Below are 23,079 nucleotides of genomic sequence, written 5' to 3'. Positions count from 1 at the left end.
ATGCGCAGCCGCCGCCTCTCCCCCCGCCCCCCTGCCCGGCGGTTCCGCATGGCGGCCCGGGCCGGGGCCGCTATAAAGCGGCGGCGCGGGGCGGCGCGCGCTCCTCCCGGCCATGCTGCCCGTGCCGCTCCTCCTGCTCGTGCTGGGCCTTCTCCGGAGCGCGCCCGCCGCCCCGGCCGCGCCCCGCCGCGCCGCCCCCTTCCGCACCCTCTACTTCACGCAGCAGGTAGGAGCCCGCGGCCGTTAACGGTCATAACGGCCCTGGGGAGAGGCGGTCGAGAGAAAAGGTGAATGGAAAAGTGTTATTTTCACAGGGGGTGTGTTTTCAAGGGAAATGGAGGCAAAGGGAAGAAGAGATGTGTAGGCTTGTTCCAAAAAGCTACAAAACTGTTGCACACTTGCTGCCATTGTGCTCCTGGAGAGATTTTGGTCGGGAGTCCCGGCCCTGAGGACCCAGCTGTTCCCCAAACTCTTCCTGGCTCTGAAATTCTCCTCTTCCAGGGGGCTGTGCATAAGCCACAGGCTTCCTATGCTTTCAGATCCTCTCTGTTTAATGCTCTCCAGTTGCGCCGTATGAGCAAGGTTTGAGAATTCAGTGCCTTGTTAGTTTTTTCTAGTAACCCTTAGCTTTGCTTGGTGCCACATTTCAGAGACCTTCCGTGGTGTACGGTGCACAGGATGTCAACACTTGGGTGGTGCAGCTCTAAACACGGCGCCTGTCACTGTGCCGCGTGCGTCGTCGATGCTGTCACTGTATGGGTGATGCTGTCACTGCCTTGTTATTCCTGTGCCCCATCCCCTCTTGGGGCTGTTGTTCTCCTCAGGTGTCTGCAGAGAGTGTGGCTTGTCCCCTTCAGCTGCTGTCTATCTGAGGTCTGTGGGCTCTGGGATGCAGGCAGCTGGATGAGGAGGGAAGGAAGCAGCGAGTGCCATGACACCCTGTGAAAGATGGTGCCGCCACGTGTTGCTCCCTGCCTTCTGCTCCCTGCTTTTCCTCCCCTCTCACCTCAAGCAAAATCACAGTGGCTGCTGTAGGTGAGAGCAGTCACAGCCCAAGGTATCTTTGTCCAAAAAGATATCAGCATTGCGGTACGTGGAAGGACGCGCTGCATTCCTGTGTTTTGGAAATTGGAGTTCTGAATGCTGTTGTCTGCCACTTGAGAGACATAAGGGAGACACAGGGCCCACATAAGAGGTGTAGTTACAAGCAGGGTAAGCCTGTTTCTGTATCAAGGATGTGGACCTGACAGCTTTATGGTATTCCATGATGTTCTTGATGGGATTTCATTGGCATCCCTCCTTCCATTCCCCCCGCCCCACACACCTTAAGATCTGTCACTTTAATTAAATGTCAGTGTTACAAAGCTCAGAGTGAGGCTGTAGATCAGCTCTGTTCTAATGGTGTGAGCTGAGGGGAACGAGGAGCATCCTGTGGCTAGTCCCAACCCACAGCCGAGTCACTGTTACCTTGGGCAAGTCCCAGTATCTCCATTTAAACCTATTACATAGGGATGATGATACTGGTCAATGTATTATACAGGGATGATGATACCCTGCTACCTCACATGACTGTTTAATTATCAACATTAAGGATGTTTACAGCATGAATCATTTGCTTCTGTTCCTTGCTGCTGATTCTCTTTCTTAGCAAAAGTTCTTGTTTTGCTTCCTGTTTTTTTTTTCCTATTATTTTTGGCATCAATTAAAATTATTTTTATAAAATCATGTAATCTAAAAAGACATAACATACCAATGTATTATGCAAAGTCGCAAAAGATTTCTTTCGATACCTGTTTGTATTAAAAGCCTCTTGCACAGAGGCTTTAAATATTTAGCACTTTCCCCAAATTCAACTTTGAAAGGTTTAAATAGATTCCTTGCATGAATTCTGCTCATTAAGAGTTACCTCTTGAACACTGTAAGCACAGAGGTTTGCATAGGAACATTGAAGAACTTCATTTCAGCATTTGGAAGTTTTCATAAATAGGTTTAGAGGGGACTGTTTAAGCATTTCCTCACAAAGGAATAGCAGAATTGCAAAGCTTCAGTGGAGGTTCTTGACACTAAGGCACAGAGGTGTCTAATACGTTGGGGTTCTGGGTTTAATGAAAATGGGGGAATAACAGGATCAGACATTTCACCTTAACATGGACTTACATTAAACTTCCCCCTGGGTACTATTTTAAGTGCCAAAGACACTGACAGGACTGAAGTTGCAGAACATTAAGAAATAAATGGGGCAATGCCTGTCTCAAGAGTGCCTGGGGTCGTTAGCTGTTGTATCTTACTGCACCCTGTATGTCCGTGCTTGCCAATCTTATTTGCTGAATGGCCAGAATACAGCTATGAAGAGAGGTGTCTTGCCCTCCTGTGGGCTCTGAATTCTTGTTGTTTTTGCTTATTCACTTTTGAACTTTAGAAGCTTCTCCCTCTTTTTAATACTTCATAAATGTTAGGTTAGTGGAGTATAACCTTTCTCCTTAAGTATTCTGATGACTTTCAATCATATATATAAATATATATATACTGGGATAATTCTCCGAATACTGAATGAAATTATCCCAGCATAAATTTAAATTAAGCTGACCTATTAATGGTCAGTCCTTTCAAGCAACTGTGCTGTCACTCATGTCCTACATCACAAATTACATCTTTTGGGAGAATTGCTCTCTTTGTCAGCTCTTCTGATGAAACAGCATCTTCTGTAGGTAAAACTATTCTCGCCTGTGCTTTGGTAGTTTTCCTGAAAGACTGCTTGTGGCTATATGTTCAATTATTGCATTTTAAAATTGAGCTTTACAAAGAAAGAGATGGATTGAATGTGCAGAGCTGCAAGCAGAAAGCCACTCTGAAAGGCTTGTTTTTGGCCAGCTGTTCCAGTGTCCACAATGCAAATTCATGGGACAGGCTTGGTGAGTCATCCAAGGCCAGCTCCTTCTCTTTGCCCATGCACCACTAATCTTTCAGCCTCACAGGGAGGGTTAGGAGTGGTATAGCTTTCTGAACCTTTGGAGAGTCTTCCCTTGTACCCAGACATTCATGTTTCCAACACACACCAGCAGTGCAAGAACCACAGCCTGAGCATTTGTGATGCTTTATGCGCAATACTGCCTTAAATTTTCTGATACATTAATACTTCTTGGGGATATAAAGTGTCTTGTCAGACAAAGGAGTGAATGTGACTTATCTTCAGTAAACCTCTGATGGCTCTGGAAGGCTTAACTGTGGGTGAATTCTGCACTAGAGTCACACTTTGTGATCCGATTGCTTGCAAACATCTGTGAATTGGCCTAAGATTCAATTGAACATAGACAAATAAAACTGTTTAGTAAGTTCCCAAGATTGAAGCTTTCTCAGTCAGATTCTGTCTTTCATACTAATATACACGTCTCCAGAAGATCGGTTCTAGTTGTTCTAATGAATTTCTATTTTCCATACATGTGTAGATATTTCATATCTTTGTTAAGGCATCAGCAAGTCTTTTTGCTCTGTAAGCATTTGCACTTCAATTTGTGTGTCCAGAAAAGGAAGCTATCTTAATGCTCCTTAGGTTTCAGAAGCAGAGCCTCTTGATCTTCACCAGCTGCATCGGGTGTCTTCTGTATCCTGTTTCATGCTACAAGCTGAATCTTGAGGCATATAAACTGTTGGCCTTGGGGTTAGAAGTGCAAAAAATTAGAATGCGAGTTTCCAAGAAGAAAAGACAAGTTAAGACTGGGATGAAGGAGAAAAGCTAGTGGGTTTTTTTCTGATATCCTCCTTGTCTTACAAGAATGGCCAATTTAGAGAAAGCTGGCAAATCTCAGAATTTTCCTGCAGTTCTCAGGTGGAGCTACTACAGCAGCCCCTAAAAACACCCCCCAACACACACACAATTTGACTTCAGTGTGAATCAGTGTATAAATAGAATAAAAAGTGAGGTGAAGGGCCTTTTTTGATGGCAAAGCTGTCTTAGTTTGGATTGAGATAAATATGCAATTTTGTTCTTAAATGTTGCAGCTATTACACTTGGGGGAATTCATCTTATAACTGGGGAACAAAGTGTATTTTCATTCAACTTAGCATTTTTTTCAGTCTTAGAAATTTTGTGGCATGTAAATGAATGTTGCTATATATGCACAACAGCACCATGTGTGGTGTTTTAGTTCTAATGAAGTAATCCTCATTCATGGAGCTCAAACTGTTTTGTAAAAAGACTAGGCAATTTTAATTCTGGTTAGCAATTTTATCATGACGCAGATTGGCTTCTCAGAATAGAAACAAATGTTGGTAAAATGGATTTGTTTTTGGTGTCTGGCATCGTAACACAATAGCCCCTTCAACTTCTGGTAAGGGAAAAAAACAAAGTGCTTTTGGCACATCCCCTAGGAACTGGTTAAAAGTAATGTCTATGGTTACAGAAGAAGTGCTGGTGATGTCTGGCAAACTACTTAGGGTGTATGTTTTACTCATCAAGCAGTACCCAAGGACTTGGCAACTCTCACTCTGGTTTCTTAATGTGATCTTAAAAATGGATCTGTAAACTGTAAAGCAGGTCTATAAGCAGAAAACAATAGCTCTTGTTCAGTGGGTAGGAAGTCACGGAAGTACTTGTTAAAGCTTGTTAGTGAATCTTTATTTTTATGCACTACTTATCTGTAGGTCACACTGCAGGCATCAGCTGCTCGAATTAAACAGGAAACACTTAATTTCCTCACAACTTGCAGGCCCTTTCTTTAGGAGAACAGCTAATACAGAGACCATGAAAAGTGTCAGTAATCACTGCTCTCTGTGGAAATGACTATCTGCCTCCCAGTAGCACTAGATTTAATCATTAAAATGCCATAATAAATCACTGAATGATTCCTTGAATAAAGAAAGTTTAAAATAACAATTAAATGGAACTGTCTAGCTGAATTAGAAAAGTGTAAATACCTGACCTGCATGAGATGCATCCTGTTGGTTCCATCCAAGTTATGCTGACTTGCACCCATTCTCTTTGAGCTCCCAGCAGATGAATCAAAACCTGGGATCTAAATCCTTCCTCTTTGGGGGTAATGTGTGAGTGTCAAGTTCAAAGTGGCAATCAATGGTTTGATTGGTTTCATAATTTCATTGAAAGAGTTTAACACCATCTAGCAGCAAGAAGAAAGTCACTGTGGACTATGCAGATAACTTGTAACATGTGCCAAATTGGTCAGAGAGGGTAGGTTGCAGTATTTATTTTTAAATATTCAAAATAAGAAGAAATATTTTTGTCATACATTAATTTACTGTTATATTTGAAAACAATATATGCTTTAGGCTTTTTCATTTCCCTGGTGCATACTAAACCACAGTAAGGACTCGTTCTTGTTTTATAGACATTTTGGGTGGGCAGCCTGTAGGGAAGTTAAGCCATGTGCTCTTCTGTGCCTCTGCACTGTAAACTCAGAGACAGGGATTCTGTCACTTTGTTCAGGATCTGGCAGCCTGGGCCTCTTATCTCAGCAGGTCCTGGGACAGAGGGGTAGTGAGATGTGGCGTTCTGCAATTCTGTTCCCTCTGGGTTCTTGCTTATAATAAGCTGTGTTTGTGAAACTTGCACAGAGAGGATTTGGCAGTAACGTAACTATTCTGTAAATGCTTGGTTATCTGCTAATGACCTTTTGTCTAAGACAACAGATAAACTGATCACTCCCCCCGCCCCATTTTAGCACTAACCAAAACTAATACTAGAATTAAAAACTGTACAGTGATCAACTCAAAAGAACTAAACTTCTGATACTTTTGGTCTGTGCTTTCTACCCTTAAGTTGGGAGAAGTGCTTTTTCTATCACCTGGAAGCTCTACCTTGTCTCTGTGTAAGCTGCCTGTTGTCAGGCGTGAGGTGAGAGGGATTAGTGGAAGATGAGCTGGAAGAGGCTTCTGTAGAGTAAGATCCAAGAAGCTCTCAGAAGAGGAGTCTCCCCTGAAAGGCCTGTGAGCTGGGGATGAGGATGTGGTGAGTAAAGACAGGGCCTTAACCAGGCATGACCTTTCCCTTGAGCTGCTCACATGGACGCTGCCCTCTGTCCTGATTTATTCTGCTTCCAAGGGGAGGAGGTTTCCTTGCACTGTGAAGCTAGCAGCCTTCCTAAAGACCTCCCCAAGGAGAGGTAGCGCTAAAAAGCTACCCAGGAGCAGGTTTGCATGGTAATTTCCACGCAGTAGCTTCCTGTTAAGACAACAGGAACAGAAAGTGATGGGTCCTTTGTTTTAAGTGGGACTTGGACCAAGTCCAGCTTGAACTACAGGAAGCGAATGAAAGCAAAAACCATCATTAGATTTATGTCTCAAAAAGCAGCTGATTTTTCCTCATTGTCTGATTCTGCCAAAATGGGGTCATCCTCAAGCTATTCAAAAGTGTATTCTGCTCTGGAGATGCTGGCTCTCCTGTTGTATTTTCTGCACAGTGATAAATGGCCATCAAGAAATGTAGAGCTTTCATTCCTGCAAGTCCCAGCTACAATGGTGGAACCAAAAGTTTCTTCAACTCCCGAGCAGGAAGTGGCTGCTCTACAAGCTCATGGCAAAACATTTTTAGCAATGTCTGTGGGATGATTCAGAATCAGTTCTGAACAGATTCAGGACTAATCTGTAACAACAGGTTCTTGCCTGTTTTGAAGTGGAAAAAGAGAAATAGAAGTCAAGTTTTCAGATAATCTGAGATCTTTATAAGGGAAAACTGTTGCTTTGCCATGAGAATAAAAACATCTCTGGCCCAACAAAATCCGAGTGTTAACAGCACTGCTGTAAAGACCTGCTGTGTATCTGTGTGTTCATTAGAGCTTTTCAGCTGCGTGGGAGCTTTGTAATGACCATGACAACCCTGCATGTTTCTTCTTTGGAGCAATGTAGAAAAGCTTAGCAGCTACAGAGATCCGAGTGTGTTGTTTCCCCCAGTGCTTCTATCTTGCTGTTATCTGGTCTACCCGTGTCCCAAAGCCCTACAAGCAGATAGGTGGCTTTTGGTGTTTGTATGTTGCAAACATGCCAGAGTAATGGTTGGTTGGGGGGTTTTGGAAGTTGCATCTTCTCTGTTTTGTTTTTTTGAAATGTTTCTCCTTCCCATAAATGCGCAGCAAAATTGGCCACTGTTAAATAAATGATCCATGGTGGCTTGTGTAAAATCCTTAGCACTTAGCCCAAATTGAGTGTTAAGCCCCTTTTTGTACAAATAACCAGACATCCCTGCACTGAAATGTTTGTGCTTTGTCTAATTAGAACAGCTGGATGGATGACAGGATAGTTTTCCTGTTCATTTCCCCATTGTCTTGTCTGTTTTCTTCTATCAATTCCCCTGGCATGCATTGGATTATCTGTAGAAAATAAAATGCAAATAACGGTTGGTGAACCTGGGCTAGGAAAATAATGAAATGAAGCAACTTTGCTTATAGCTCTGAAAACCTGGGAAGTAAAGCAGGTGTAAAAGTTGAAACTTTAAACAAAATTTGGAGAGACAGAGGCAGTTTAAAATATTAATTTTGTCCAAATCAAAATACTTTGTCCCACAACTGGAATGCTTTCTTCCCCCAGGTCCATGTTTAAAGAAGGCAGAGGAAGCCTTTCAAACGAGAACAGTTTTGATCAGGGAAAATCAAATTTTGTAAAGTTCTGTTTAGCTAATTAGTTTTTTTCAAAGCTTCAGGACTACCTCAGCAAAACTAGAATAGATGGTATTTTTTTAATACAGCTTCATCTGTGACAAATTGTGATTCCATTGAGATACCCATTTCATCAAGCCCACCCATTGCCTGGAGGAGACCAGGGTAGTGATGAAACTGCAAACTGCTTGGCAGGTCAGCAGTGAAGCTGCTTGAAGTGATTTTTGTCATCTCCTGATTTGAAGCACGTGTCCTCCCTTGTGCTGGAGCTTTGCCAGCATCATCTGGGGACAGAAAATTTTGGGATGGCTGGAAACTGACTGTCCTTCTGACTGGAGAATGTGATGAGGTGTTACGGCCTTCCTGTGACTACTGGTGCTTATTTTTAACTTAGGTTTTAAAGTCCTTAAGCAGGTTGGTTGAGCTTTATCTTGCATGGTAAACAGAATGTGGAGTTTCAATGGCAGCACAAAACTGTTGGCAGTGTGGCCTTTAAAAACAATTTGTTCTTTGTATTCTCTTTAGCTGTTAGATTTTCAACATAAAAATATCCTTTCTTCATACACTGCCTGGGAATGGACTTTTTTCTAATGAGGCCTGACAAGACAAGAACCTGCTGCTTTCATCCCATGTAGCCGTTCAAGCATTTTTCAGTCTTGTTCTTTGAAATGTCTTGACCAAACTATACGATAGAGAGCCATAGGAGAGATCGAGTCGGAGAGTTTCCTTGTTGGTGCTTTTTAATTGCAGCAATAGGAGTGCTAAAAACAGGCTTTCTTGAATGGTTACAGCCTCTTTAGAGCAGATGACACAGTTTCTGCAGCATAAAAGAAGCTTCAGTAAAAACATGAAGCTTGATTATAGTAAAGGCCAATGTGTTCGTGAAAGTGTAGCCATAAGGTGCTTGCCTGAGGATGTTCTTAAGCCTGCATTTATTTTGGTGCAAACAATAACTTCGTTCAGGGAGCTCATTTGGCAGCTGGGGAAAAATGGTAACTGTTCTAGAGTGTCACCAACTGGATGGAAACCTGGATCAATTAATATATAAAAAGCATGTATTGTTGTGCCTGCATTGTGTTTAAAAAAACCTAATGAATTACGATAATGATCAATGAAGTATATTTAATGTTCAAAACTTCTGAATTGCTCTGCTGTTATGGGGAGTTGAAAACTTTTCAGTGGCATCAACATTTTGTCCCTGAAGTTATTTTCCTTTCTACTTTCCTTTGTCTCCCTTTGTCTTCTGTGAAGCATCAAATGATGACGTGTTTCAGCAGGCTGTTGCTAATCTCTACTGCCCCATGCGCAAGCACCAGCCTCTCAAGAAAGCAATGCAGAATTCCATGATAATATCTTGCAGAATACCTGCTTACAACAGGAAAGATGAAAAGCAAAGCTAACCTTCATAGCATCAGCCTATAAGGAAAAACAAACATCTTGAGAGGAAACAAAAATGATCGGGCCAACTAATCAGCCCGAAGTCCTACAGCCTGGTAAGGAAAAGGCAGGAATAGAAACACTGAAATCCCAAAGAGGCTGGTGCCCCCGCTGCTGTTCATGGCCAGAGGATATCCTCGGGCTCTCCTGTATCCTCCTGTCCTGAGGAAGTAATTCAGACAGGATGAGCGCTCAGAACATCTCTGTGAACACCGGAGGGTGGAAGTCTAAAATCTTCTGGCTTCTCACCAGTAAACAACTAAGTGACTCCATTTCATATGGAATATCCAAGCTTGAGAAACCAAAGCTACTGGAGAACTGGAACACAAGACCTGGCAGAAGAGCTTTCAGAAGCTTTAATCTTGCCAGAAACATAAGAGTCGGAACAAATAAATTACATAGCTTTGTTGTTAGACTCAGCCCTATGAAGTGAAATCCCCTTGGAGGAAGTTCAGCTTGTTTGGCCTGACTCCATGCTCCATAACGAGCTGAAGGTGTTGCTGAGGAGGAAGTGCTTTTTTAGGCCCCTTGTCCTGTTTTTGACACTTTGCTCATTCCTGTAGTTTCTGGGCACATCCCAGGAGTATATTAAGCAGATTAACATCTGTCTATTAACATCTGTTGTGCGTTTGTTTCATCTGCTCCCCAGGAGAGAAGCGTGTGGCAGAGCAGCTAGTTTGGGAAGTCCATTCAAAACAAAAATACAGAAAAAAACAAATGATCATTGACCGTTTAGCATAAGCACATGATACACATGTACATATAAAGTAAAGCCAAAGAAACGTCCTTGATTTTGGAGCGGAAGGTGCTGAGGTGCCTGTGGCCCTTCCTTCCCGTGAGGCTGCTCGGTGGCCCAGGCCAGAGAGCTCCTCATGCCGAGCACCGAGCTCGGCTGCTCAGGGCTGCAGCTCTCCAACTCTTCCTGTTCTGCTTGCCCCAGTTTAGAAAAGGGTGCCTTAAATTTCTTTTATATTACTTCCAGTACTCTTTCTTATATTTACCCTCACTTTTTGAATGTACTGTCAAAATTATGGAATGTTTTCTTCTTTTGCTCTTACTCTGTTCTGTCTTCTTAGCCTGGCTGCAAAAGTAGGTGTTCTTGTCTTACTGCTTTTGCATAAGAAGGGAAAAGAAGATTTCTACTTTACTTTTTTATAAAATCTCTTTAAAAAAAGAAATCTGAGTAACTTGAATTGTAAAATGTGGTTTGACACATGATGGCATTTATTTGTTCTGTGCTACATAACAAGGGAAATTGTATGTTGAAGGAGAAGAGGGAGCTGTCCCCGAGGGAGATCCCTGTGGACCCTTTGGAGAAGTGACAGCTCCATCTGCTGTCCTTGGATCGCAGCTTCCCCTTCGAGTCGCAGTGTTTCACTTTGCAGTTTTATGGTGGTGCTTGGGCTCCTTCAGTCTGTCCTTGCACGTTTCAGACGTATCTCGCCTGGTGAGATGTTCCTTGGACCTTCCAAACTGCATGTTCACCAGAGATCCAGAAATTCTTCAGGTTTCAGTACCTGGTATTTGGGATGTCTTTTTTCTGTTTTCCAGCATGTTTTATTTTCTGCTCATATTAGATGTCTTACCTTTGCAAAGACAAGTTGCTACAAGATGAGAAACAGCATCATCTAGCAATAAAGTTCTTGCTCTCCTGTTGAGTATTAGGATCTTGTGCTTCTAGTCACTTCTAGAGAGAAGCAACTGATGGCAGTGAGCGAACTTGTACCATGTCCTGGGAGCCAAGGGGTGGATTCAAGCTGATTGCAGGCAACTTGGCCAGTAAAACTGTCAAAGAAAAACTGAAATTCCAGTTCTTTGCTCTTTGTTGCTACTGGGAGACCCTCACTAGAGGATTGGAGTTTTGATCTTCTCCATTTAGTGGGAACAAATAATTCAGAAAAAAATACACACAACTGAATTTTACTATCCTAATTTTTCAATGTCATGAGAACTGAAAGTGTAAGTTGGGCTATAGCATCTTTTTTGGGCATTATTTCATTGAATAACGTCAGCCTGGTGTCAAAGGTGCTTATTTTGTCAGTTGCTGAGTTTGTTCCACCTTCCTGGGAGTCGTGTTCGATTATACCTAATGTAAAAGGTGAGACTTAAATGAATAAAATAATGGCTGTGCACTTGAAAAAGGACCAAGGTAGTAATCCACATAAAATCAACCCAATATATGTTGTCAAGACCTGAATTCAGTGAAAACCTCCTAATTACGTGTGCAATAATATGGCTGTATATCATAGATAAATGTTTATACTTTTTATGGTAAGTGGGATGTTTTGTGTAGAGTAGCAGGATAAGAGTCCGGCTCCCTTTCCTGAGCTGGGGGAATCAGCCCGGCAGCGCGTTCACCACTTCGGGCAGCTGCGTGCTCGGACTTGCCGCGGTTGCTTCTTTAAAGCCCTCATTTAGAGACGCCCTCAAACCAGAGCTCGTCAGCAGAGCGGCTGCCCGGGCAGCCCGGGGCCATGGGGACGGCCGAGGGGCCGGCAGGTGTCGGGCTCCGACTGCCTGCAGCCCCGGCCTGTGCTGCAAGGAGGGTGGCCAAAGTCAGAACTGAGAGTGCCTCTCTGCTGAGCCAATAAAGCTAATGCCATGGGACTCGCGGGGTTTAAACGATGCCTAAAGGCTTAGGATGCTTCTAAAAGCGGGAGGTGGAAAGGGGGGTTCGGGAGAGTGTGCGAACTAGTGAAAACTGCCAGGAGACACTTGACAAAACTGCATGATCTGTCAGTGTGGGAACTGCAGAGAATGAGGGTTTGCTGCCTCTAAGAATTAAACAGAAAGCAAAAGAAAAGCAAATACAGCATTTTGATATGAATCTGTTTAAATTTCAACCCTATGCCAAAAGGAAGAGAGATAGAAAACTTTTGTTGTTGTTGTTTTTAATGCTAAGGTAAGTCAGGAATTTTTCTAAGATTCTGAATTTTGGGGGACCATGACTTTCTACCAATGGGTACAGTCTCCTCTGAAAACTGTGTGATTCCTCAGATCTGTCTGTCTTTCCTGAATACATTTAGAACATCTCCATCACATATACTACTGTAGAAAGGGTATACATATCTTATACCTGAAAATACACTTCTCCTTTCTGGTTGGTTTCCTTTCATAAGACAGAAGAAAACAGATTTTTGTGCATTAGGAAACCACAAATATAAAGGAATTTGGTTTTAGATTTATGACCTTAGTAAAACTTTTCACTTTATTTTTTGTCTGCAAGGTGACTGCTACTACCTGCAGTTCAATGCATGATCTATTCTAACTTTCTGAGGATGTTGTTTTTTCTTGCTTTAATAGGTTGATCACTTTGGATTTGATGAAAATCTTACATTCCAGCAGCGATACCTGATAGCGGATCAACACTGGAAGAAAGATAATGGACCAATACTGTTTTATACAGGCAATGAAGGAGACATCACATGGTTCTGCAATAACACGGTATGTGTAGAGCTAATTCTTCTTGAATTACAATCCTTTTCAGCAGTGAAAAAATATGGAAGAGCAAGGAGACAGTATCAGAATATCATCTAAGGTGAAAGTTATGTTTACAGAAAGAGAAATCGGGCAAAGAAAAAAAAATGCACAGGGAAAGTTTTAAAGAGTTCATGGCTGTATTCAAAGTTCATAGAAATCAAAGACCATTTTGTTTGTTTTTGTGAATTAACCCTGTGCCACAGGAGTTCTGGTGGGATTGTCTGAGTGCATCCTCACAAAACAGTGCTGCTTACTGCTTTGCTGCATTTTTATTTACACATATAGGTTTGCATGTCTGCTGGTGGATATCTGCCATGTGTATTTTCTTACTTCCGGGATACCATAAAGCCAAATTATACACTGTCTTTCTAGCTATATTTTGATCGTGATGTCTTCCATATCAGAGAATGTGTGTTCAGGTAAACTAAATTGAAAGCAGGCCTTTTGAACTACTTCATTCTTAACTTGCTAAAATGTCTTTTTTTTCTCTCTCTTGCCAGGGTTTCATGTGGGATGTGGCTGAAGAACTTAGTGCCATGTTAGTATTTGCTGAACATAGATATTATGGAGAATCTTTGCCCTTTGGAAATGAGTCTTTCAGTGTAAGTGTCTTATTTCCCTCACTCTTTAGATGTGGTCTGTATTAAAATAAATCTGCCTGTTGTGATTTTTGGTAGTGCAATGACTGCTTGCCTGAATAAGACAAGTAAGACTCAGAAGCACATGACCAAATATTTTTTGCAACTCTTAATTCTAGGATTAAAAAAAAAAAAAAACTTTGGCATTTTATAGCATTTCAATAAACACCTGCAAGAAATACTACATCTGCTATCAGGCCCAGACTGAGAACTCCCTAGCTCCTCCAAGGAGAAGGGCTGGTTTTGGAAGCCTTCCCCATGTTGCTTATAACCTGCTTGCTTTGCCCCAGGACTCCAAGCATCTGAATTTCCTGACCTCAGAGCAAGCGCTGGCTGATTTTGCGGTGCTGATTGGGTACTTGAAGGAGAACATTGTAGGAGCCCGTTTTAGCCCTGTCATCGCAATTGGAGGCTCCTACGGGGGGATGCTGGCAGCTTGGCTTCGAATGAAGTACCCTCATGCGGTAGTTGGGTGAGTGTCCTTGTCCCCATGGAGCACAGAACTGTCATCATCCTGGGCTTTTGCAGGTTGAGTCCTATAAATATTGTGGCACAGTTCCATCTGGCTTGGATTTTTCACCTTTGGAAAGAGGAATTAATTTGCTTTGAATTTGAGAAGAGGCACAGGGAGAACTGTAGGGCAGCAAGTACTAGCACACAAGGTGTGTGGCTTTTCAGATCTGTCTGTTAGTTCGATAAGAATAGTCACTATGAACACTGAATTTGTAAAGATCTCTAATTCCTTTGATTTCAGCCTTTCCATCATCCCCTACCGCTCTGGTTTTCTATCAGACTCTATTCAGTATCATTGCAAAATGTTCTTGTGACACTAGGCTTCTGACTCCGGTGTTGAATTCCTAATTTAGTAATAGACTTCCTGGTGACTTGAGGCAGGACTTCAACCTCTTTAATGCCTCAGTTGTCCCGCTGAAAAACAAGAATAATGATCCCGCCCCGGTCTGCTAGAGAATAAGTTTTCATGTGCAGGGAATCTCACTTTAGTTGAGTATGTTCAAGTCCTGGATGCTAAATGAAAACGAAATATGAAATAAGCAAACTCTGATCTTCTAATTCATGTATCCCCAATGTCTCTGTGTTAGCATCTGAGGCTGGTAAAGGTCAGTAGCCTTTGTATGCAGACCTGGGGAAGGGCTTTACGACATGATGGTTACTTCAGCTCAGGGGTGGCTGAGCAGAATTACAAATCCTGCCTAGACAGAGGCTGTGCAGAGGGTATTGCCCAAGGGAGGGAAGGTCTCTTTGCAGAGGCTCCGGAGTCTTGTATTTCACCAGACAATCTCTGTGCATTTGCAGAGCTCTGGCAGCCTCTGCCCCAATCTGGCAGTTTGGTGATTTGGTTCCTTGTGGCACTTACTTCAGTATAGTGACTAATGATTTCAAAAAGAGTGGGAAGGGCTGCTCTGAAAGCATCCGGAATTCCTGGAATGCCATTAACCATCTTTCTTCAACAGGTAGGACCTCTCAATACTTTTTTCCCAAGGATAACCATATTCAGGCTTATATTATGATTTCATACAATCAGTGAGCTAGTGTTATGACTCGTACTTGTCTGTGTATAAATATTATATATAATGCATTTGAGTGTGTATATTTATAAATATATATATTTGAGACTGTACTTAGTCACGCAAAACTGGAATAGACTCAGTGTTATTTTTTTGAATCAGTCTGGCTTGTTGGATTAATTGCTTCCTTTTTATCTGGTGTGCTTCAGAATCCAGGTCCAAACATCTCTAAGATCAGAATTTCAAAGCTTGTATTCCTTTCTGGCAAAGCTGAGTGAGCGATATCTGTTCTAAGAAGTAGTGTAAATAGGAATAGAGGCAGCAGGAAATAGAAAATCATAGCAGTTCGTATTGTTTTGGTACTTGGGTGACTGTATCAACTGGAGTCACTGTAGAGCACAGGAATTTAAAGAGAGAAAAAAAAAGAAGAAAGAAAAAAAGGCCCTCTTCTCTTGCCATTTCAGTTCAGAATTCTACACGAGAAAGCCAGTATCACCAGTTAGCTGATTAGCATGAAAATCTGAACTGGGGAATTATTTTACAAAAAGGTAACTCGACTGTGGCATACAGTCCGTACACTTCAGGTTAGGGATGTTTCTTTTCACTGGAATAGATTCTGAATAAATTTTAGTCTGTTATGCTTGTGAGTACATGGAATAATTTCACTAAAGAAGTTTTTTAAACAGCAATACAGCTGGCCTATGTGTGATTGACACAGATGCATTAGGTATTAATTCTGCCCCCCCTCCTGTTTTTTTTTTTTTTTTTTTTTTTTTTTTTTTTTTTTTTTTTAAGATGCAGGTTTGCAGTGGCTCTCCAGCACATTTCACTTGTGCAGCCCATTAAAAACTCCTCAGGATGCTGCTGTATTGAAGAGCTGGCTGAGTGAGACCTGGGTGAACTTGGCTATGGTGGACTATCCCTACAAAGCTGACTTCTTACAGCCTCTGCCAGCTTGGCCCATACAGGTAACTTAGCACCTTTATCTTCAGGAGCCAATTTCAACTTTTCACACCTACAAACCTGTATTTTGGGGTTTTGATTATCTTTAATGCTTCTTCCATTATTTCTGTTTCCTTGGAGCTTGTTTGTTCTCGTCCCTGACTGAATTTCCCTGTGTGTCTTTGGGTACCATTATGCCAGGTGAGATGAATAAAATGGCACTTACATTTTTGCTGCTAAGTGGTAGTTGTTAGGAATAAAGTGAAGCCTCCTGTATTCTGCTTGTTTAGAGCTGGCTAATAGAGAAGGGGATGAACAGTTGTCTGTCCCATGTGGCTGTCTGCAGAGGACAGAATGAACACTTTGAGATAACTTCTGCTTTCTTATCAGCCTAATGCAACATAAGAAGTGTGCTCACCTTTACCACTGTTCACTCTATTTCTGTTTGAGATAAATGCCTAAAATAGAAAAGGCTTCTGCTCTTCTGGACAAAGCCAATGTATGAAGTCTAGGTGATACAAGCTGTGCAGGTGCTTTCTCTGCAATGGGACTGCTAATCCGAGGGTGAAAAGGGGGGAAAAGTGTGTTAGAGTAGCTGAATATGCACAGGGCTCCCTGTAGCCCTCTGTACGGCTATGTGTCTGCACGAGAGGGTCAGCTCTCCGCACCGCTGTCTGCTGAGTGCAGATCAGCAGGCTGAGAAACCCAAACCATAAAACCCACTGGGGTGGCGACACAAGAGCTGTCCGTTGGCCTTCTCTGTTGGGAAGAAGGGAGGGATCCGTTTTAGAGCTTCCACAAGAGAAAAGAGGGAAAAGATTAAACAGGGCAGGCATGGAGGATAAGTTAATTTCTTCAAAGAAGCACAATTTGCTGCTACTTTGATTTCCTGCAGTCACCCATTAATAACCAGTAGGAATCCACACCACGTGTGCGTATAACCCTGTACTTGAACAGCTCTAGAACTGCAGTGCATCCTTTGCTCCTTGCAGGAATAATTTGGGATTGTGCAGCTGGGCTAGGAGCTCAAGCTTTTCCCTTCATTGTCCTTGTGTTGTCCCAACCCCATGAGAGTAGCAGTAAGAAGGAAGACCTGCCAGGAAGCATATTGTCTCTTCTACACTTTCTGAGATGAAAAATCCTTTTGGTACGATGGTTTCAGGGTTTTCTGGGTTCTGTTTGTTTGTTTTTCTCCAGCTCTAGTGTGTGCTTGTCCCCAGTTAAAATTCTGAGTTTAACTTTACTCAAGGGCCCTCTTAATTTACCAGCAACAAAATAGTTTTTCATTATATTACCTTATATTTTCCAAATATGAAGAAGCAAGAATATTGTAATGCTATTATATAATAGCAGCAAAATAAATAATAGTAGTATAATGCATAGGGTAAATAATTTCAGAGAAGGATAATATCCTGAAGCACAGAAGACCAATTTCAAAAAAAAAAAAAAAGAAAACTATCAGTTGTAGCATTTCAATTTGTATCTGTTGCAGATTGAGATTCCCATCTTCCTTTTTTATAATAGGTTGTCTGCAAATTCTTGACGGATCCCAGTCTTCCAGACAAGCAGCTGCTGCAGAATGTTTTCCAGGCGATAAATATCTACTATAACTACTCAGGAGAAGCCTCCTGCTTTGACATGTCTCAGACCGCCACCAAGAATCTGGGCCAGATGGGCTGGTACTACCAGGTAGGCATCCTGTCCTCTCTAAATGCAGCTCCATGAGATTTTTTGGGGTTCTGGAGCTCGTGGGAACAGTCATTTAACTGCCAACATTTTGGGCTAGATGTAAATTGGTTTGGGTTGATTGGAATGAAGTGGAGTTGCTACTTTGGACTAGTTGGACTCTAGAGGACCCTTCCAAGCTCAACCATTCTGGGATTTTGTGAATGAGGTGATTTCAATTTCATAGACAATTTCATGGGCAGTTCGTGTTGTTAGGTGTTCTCCAAACAGTCACTAGATCCATATGTTTCTTTGGTTCACAACTTGAACCTTCAAGCTTCCTTACAAGAGTAACAGAGTACTATGCAATGCTCTCATTGTAGAAAATAGTTATTAGATTTTGATACAAATTTCTGTATGCCAGGATGTATTAATACAATTTTTTTTCAACTAAAGCTGTTTATGCCGTATCTCCCTGAGACACCTTCTTTCCTGTTGAGCAGGCAACAGAAATGTGCATCTCTATAGTAAAGTCTCATCCAAGAGACTTGGATGCAAGTTAAGCTGTTTGAGCAACCAAGCTGTTTGAGTTGGTGTGCAGGCTGTGACAGGCTGCCCCTGGCCGGGTTCCCTTCCCCTGCACATGGCTAAAAAGAGAGTGTGGCAGCTGGGCTCATAAAAACCACTGCTTCAATCTGCAGCTTGTTTCCTGCCTACTTCTGAAGGCACCTGGGGAAGAAGGCAAGCGAGAGTAAACTCTGTAGTTGCCCTGGTAGATATGGATAGCATGAGGCCTTCATGCTATTTTTTCCTTTTTTTTTTTTTTTTCCCCAGCTGTTAACCACTAAGGCCAGGGAATGATTTGTGGTTGAAAAATAAAGATTTTGCTTTATATGTGTTCTGACAGCTCAATTACTGGTGGATTGAGTCTTATCTGAGCTTTTTTCACTTAACTATTGCACCCACTGTTCCTGGACAGCCTCCCAGGAGTGCATCGTGTCGCCCTGCTCTTTCTTTCAGGCTTGCACTGAGATGGTGATGCCCATGTGCACAGATGGTGTCAATGACATGTTTGAGCCCCAGAAGTGGGACTTTGATGCCCTTTCGGAGGAGTGTTTCAAGCTGTGGGGAGTGAGGCCTCGCCCCTCTTGGATTCTTTCCATGTATGGAGGGAAAAACATCAGCTCCCACAGCAACATCATCTTCAGGTGAGCCCTGCTCCAGCTTCTAAAGCAGCTTTTGCACCAGCCAGTGCAGACAGCCTGCTCTGCATAGCAAAGTGGCCCTTTCCAGCTGGATAAATGATGGTGGCGTTTTTTGTTTCCCTGCAGAGTAAAATGAACAATCTGCAGTGACCAAAGCAGCAAATTGTCCTGTCATTGCCTGTGTGTCTTAAAAGAAAAATTTAGCTTGGGATTTTGCCAGACGCAGTTTTCTTCTCCTGTGCATTCCTGCTTTATCTTGTGGCCAAAGTCCAGGTTTCTCATGCTGGTAAATCTGTTTAGCTTTTATGAAGCCAAAATACTGTCTTTTCCACTTGAAAGGAAAGTCTAAACAAGCTCTAGTTACAACACAGGATCTTGGTGACTGAAATTGTTGCTCTGGTGATAGTCTTGCAGCAGGCTTGTGTGATGCTTCTCTTTCTCTTTGAAAGAGGGAAGTAGCATGATTCCTAATTTTAATAATTGGGTTAAGTTTCAAGAGGTTTCTTTAAGACAGAAATAGAAAGAGACATTTCCATTCTAGCAGGCCATATCAGTAATTTAACAGAAGCTGGTCTAAAACACCTTATATGGGCAAAATTGAAACAAATGTTTCGGATATAAAAACTAGTGCCTACTTCTTGCTTTCTGCTAGCCTTTGCTTTCTTTATTTCTAATGAGGTTAAATTCTGTTCTGCCCGCCTTAAAGGGTGGTTCATGTCGCTGTACTTTGCTGGGAGGTGATAGGAATTTTGAACAGCCGAGAACTGGCTGTTCCTTAGGTTGCTGCATGGTAGGGAGGCCTTTAATAAACCCATTTTCTGCCCAATTGGAGCCTGTGCCCTCAGGAATTCTGACTCCCTCTCCTCATTGCCCACTGTGGGCAGCTCCTAGCTGTAGCCCTCTGCCCTTGTTCAAATTGTGCAGGGCCTTTTCAAACACAAACTTCCTTAAACAAAAATCAGAATTAGTCTTTTGGACTTGCTAAATAGCTGTGTATTTTAAAAGCAAAAAGTCCTGCCTTGAATTGGGGATTATTCTCTGCATTTCAGCCGTTAACGTTGGTCCCTTTGGCTCCAAAGGCCTATTGCTTTCCTCTCATTTGTCTCTTGCTGTTTCTGCCCCAGCGGGATGTCGGCTCCAAAGTGAGAAATTCCACCGTTTTTAATAGGAAAAATTATTGATCTAGCTTAATTTCTGCAAACTGTTGCTTATTGCCAAGGTCCCACAGTTCTGTACACTAGAATCCTGCTTTGTAAGCAACAGAAAAGCAAATCTAAGTGTTTAAGAATTTATGCCAGCTGAAGGAGCTTGAAATGAGAAAAGCTTGAAAGCAACCAAATGAATGAGAAAGAAGTAAGTGCTGTACACACAAAGCGTTGGGTCTCAAGCTGAGTTGTTTCTCTTCAAACAGGCACATTGTCAACACTGTACATTTTATATAAGAGCCTTTTATCCACAAACACCAAAGAGTGCTTTGCAAAAAAAAAAAAAAAAAAACACAAAAACTCTACATATACCAGGGGATGTGGCCCCCCGTAGGGTAAAAAGTGCCGTGTAAAAGTGTCGAGCAACTTGTACAACAGTTTAGCACAGGAAGGGCGGAATAATTTCGTCTGAACAGAGCCACTGCTGGGTAAATTTATCCAACCAGTACAGGGTTTGGCCAGGATGCTGAAAGTCATGGTGCTGCTTCTCCCTCTGCTAACGGCGGATCACCCTGCACATTCCACCCTGGGGCTCAGCTGCTCTCCCGAGTGTTGGCTCAGGATTCCCAGTGCCCCTTTGGCACCTTTTCAGGGGTGTTTTACTTAGTTTTTCTTGGGGTGTGGGTATTACTTAGACTACATGCAGATTCTCCTTGCCTGTCCTGAGCACCTTTATTAAAACACTAGTTTGAGAAGATTGGGGATTTCAGTCTTGTTTTGTCTTAGCAGTTTCCGCTCCAGATACCCATACTGGAATCCATTCACTCACTGACACAGAAATACTCTGTGTGGGACCTGCCTGGCCATAGTGCCCTCAGCGTGTTTGTTCAGCAGCAGCAGGTTTGCAGAAGCTCATAGTGCCTTGCCACTAACGTGCTGTCATAGTCAAAGTTAGCCAGTGGGAATAGGAGCTTAACTTGAAATTTCAAAATTTAGTTGTTTTCTTCAAGTGTTTAAAAAGTTCCCTTTGCTATAGTCTTGAAAGATGACCTTAGTTTGAATGTGTTTAATTGGGCTTGTATTTCTTGTGTCTGGCACCCAGAAACATTCCAGATTCCAGACAGTGTAAAATTTGGTGGGCACAGTCCAAAAGTTAGAACTTTTCAAGCTGGGCAGATCGTAGCTGAACTTGTGCCCTGCTTCCAAGTTGGGGCACCCAGATACCCTTTTTTTTTTTTTTTTTAATGGGAACGGAGAGGGTAAAAATAATCTAGACCATGAAGGCTGTTTGGAAGGAGTATTAGGGCTGTGCAGAAGAGGGATTTTTCTGGCATAAAAGAAAGGAATGGAACAAAAGAGCAGGCAGAACAATGCCTGTTAGAAGGGGAGAAAAGTTTAGAAAATGAATCTAGGCAGTTGTGTGTATGTGTGTGAACTAAGTATGATACACACAGTGCTGCTAGGAGCGTGTAAAATTGGTGCTTATTCTGAGCAGGATTTAATGGCAGAGGAGGCTCTAAAGATGCATTAGAAAAGGCAATATTTTGCTGTGCTAAAAGTAAGGTCACACTTGTACTATCTTTGAAGTATGAGCTGAAATGGGATTGGAGAACGGTACACTGAAAAAGCCAGTCACAAAAATCTCATTTGATCTTCCTGGCTGATACTTTGCATTGAAATTTGTAATTTCCGAAGTCTTGTTCACCTTACCACTGCTAGAAAGAAATGCTGAGTTTTATGTTTCATTTTACCTTATTTTCTTGTTAACCTCAGTTTACACTGGGAAAGTTCACTCCTGTGGAGTGGACAGCCGAGCACCTCCAGTGCCTGCTTGGCTTTGGCATGTCAATAACCCATCCTAGTCGCTGTTGAAATCCTACCCTGTGAAACTGTTGGGCGCTCTGTCTCCACGTGCTTGTTGCTCGTGGTGCGCTCCGTCTCCACGTCACCGTGACCAGAGATACAAGTCGTCGTCTCGGGTCTCTCGGCAACTCATCTCCCTGTTGCCTGGTGCTAATGCTCATTCCGGTGACCTTTTAAATCGAACATGTTTTGTTTATTGGGCAGCTCTCTGTATTTTGTTTTGCAGATACAGAATCTTTCTTAATCTCAGCCATGTTTAGAACCATTGAAAATAGAGAATTACAGAAATTCAAGATCTTTTATTGTCAGTGGAGACACATATTCAAAATAGTAGCTCAAGCTCTATATGGTTTTTACTTCTAGTTATTTCCACAAACACTTTTTGCTCATTATCTGAGTGGTTGCTGGTGCTGTCACTGTGGTGTTTTTCTAGCTGCATATCCAATGTCCAACAGTGTTTTCATTTATCAGATCTTGTTCCTCAAAGCTGACACTAATCTACTGTTCTATCCCTACTGCTCTCCTTTGCGGGCAGGGCTAGTGCTTATTTGGGAGTAGATCCAGATTTGTGCAGTTACAGAAGTATTTGGATGTTGGCGGTTTCATGCAGGAAGATGGATGCATGTTTGGTGAACGGAGTGATAAAGGAAGAGAAGAGGCAGCAGGGATGGCCAGGCTGAGTCCCAAACTAAGGGTGGGAGATGGAGAGCTCTAATCCCAATCCAGCCTTTGTTTTTCTCTATGGATCAGGCATTTTCTGCAGGCTGGTCTAAGGTTCTGAAATCCATTCATTGCCTGGGTAGGGAGTAAGTTGCTTTAGACTGGGCTTTAGACTGCTCCAAAAACAGGTTGGTATCCGAGAAGTAGAGAAGTAGAGAAAATTCAGGAATGCTTGAGCTGACTTAGTTCATGACAGATTGTAGGAAAAGGAAAGCAAGGAGCTTTGGAATTTGGGTTTATTTTGCCACAGGGGAACCTTTTTTCATGACAGTTGCAGGGGAAACTGTCATGAGTTTTTTTTCCAGAGGCTTTGACACTATTACAGACACTGTCCTTGATGGCAGTGCGCCTTACTTAAGCTGTTCCTAGTCACATATCCCTGTCAAGAAAGCCCGTCCAGGAAGAGGGGCGGACACAGGGCATCGGTGCAGGGGGAGGTCTGTGTTGGTTGGGCCAAAGGCAGATCTCCGTGATCACCGTGGGTGCCGGGTGGGAGCTGCAGCTTCGCTGGCGGTGTGAGCGTGGCCTCACGAAGCATCATCTCCCCACAGCAACGGCGGCCTGGATCCGTGGTCTGCGGGGGGGGTGACGCAGAACATCAGCGATTCCCTCGTGGCCATCGTGATCCCTGACGGAGCCCATCACCTGGACCTGCGCGGCCGCCACCCGTGCGACCCCCCGTCCGTGCGGCAGGCGCGGGCCCTGGAGACCGGCTACATGAGGCGGTGGGCGGCGGCGGCCGCGCGCCGCCTCTGAGGCGGCAGCGGCGGCGCCTCCCCCTCGCCTTGGCGGGAGCAGGGCCAGGCCTATCATGCAGCTGAATGTCTCGCTCCTGCTTCCTCCCCTCCGCCGCA

General features: G+C 43.0%; 1 protein-coding gene across 1 annotated transcript; it reads left to right on the top strand.

Moving 5' to 3' along the window:
- The first annotated feature begins 139 nt into the window (after nt 1-139).
- PRCP (prolylcarboxypeptidase) lies at nt 140-22,981 on the top strand. Its single transcript, XM_088534931.1, has 9 exons — nt 140-226; nt 12,345-12,485; nt 13,022-13,123; nt 13,450-13,631; nt 14,474-14,631; nt 15,481-15,653; nt 17,152-17,316; nt 18,313-18,500; nt 22,777-22,981. Exons 3-9 carry the CDS (start codon nt 13,028-13,030, stop codon nt 22,979-22,981), a joined length of 1,167 nt encoding a protein of 388 aa, XP_088391057.1. The 5' UTR covers nt 140-226; nt 12,345-12,485; nt 13,022-13,027.
- Nucleotides 22,982-23,079: the final 98 nt, after the last annotated feature.

Source organism: Tinamus guttatus, unplaced genomic scaffold (assembly GCF_059628265.1).
Source record: "Tinamus guttatus ecotype Peru unplaced genomic scaffold, ASM5962826v1 Tinamus_guttatus_pri_ptg000602l, whole genome shotgun sequence".
NCBI lineage: Eukaryota > Metazoa > Chordata > Aves > Tinamiformes > Tinamidae > Tinamus > Tinamus guttatus.
Note: the sequence above shows the minus strand (reverse complement) of the source record. Positions and strands in the feature narration are given on the sequence as shown.

Bases quoted from the DNA above. Each gene is read 5' to 3' on its own strand.
- PRCP (XM_088534931.1), top strand. From the start codon at position 13,028: ATGTGGGATGTGGCTGAAGAACTTAGTGCCATGTTAGTATTTGCTGAA. The intron at 15,654-17,151 runs GTAACTTAGCAC...TTTTTATAATAG, and splicing joins TGCCAGCTTGGCCCATACAG to GTTGTCTGCAAATTCTTGAC. The intron at 18,501-22,776 runs GTGAGCCCTGCT...ATCTCCCCACAG, and splicing joins CACAGCAACATCATCTTCAG to CAACGGCGGCCTGGATCCGT.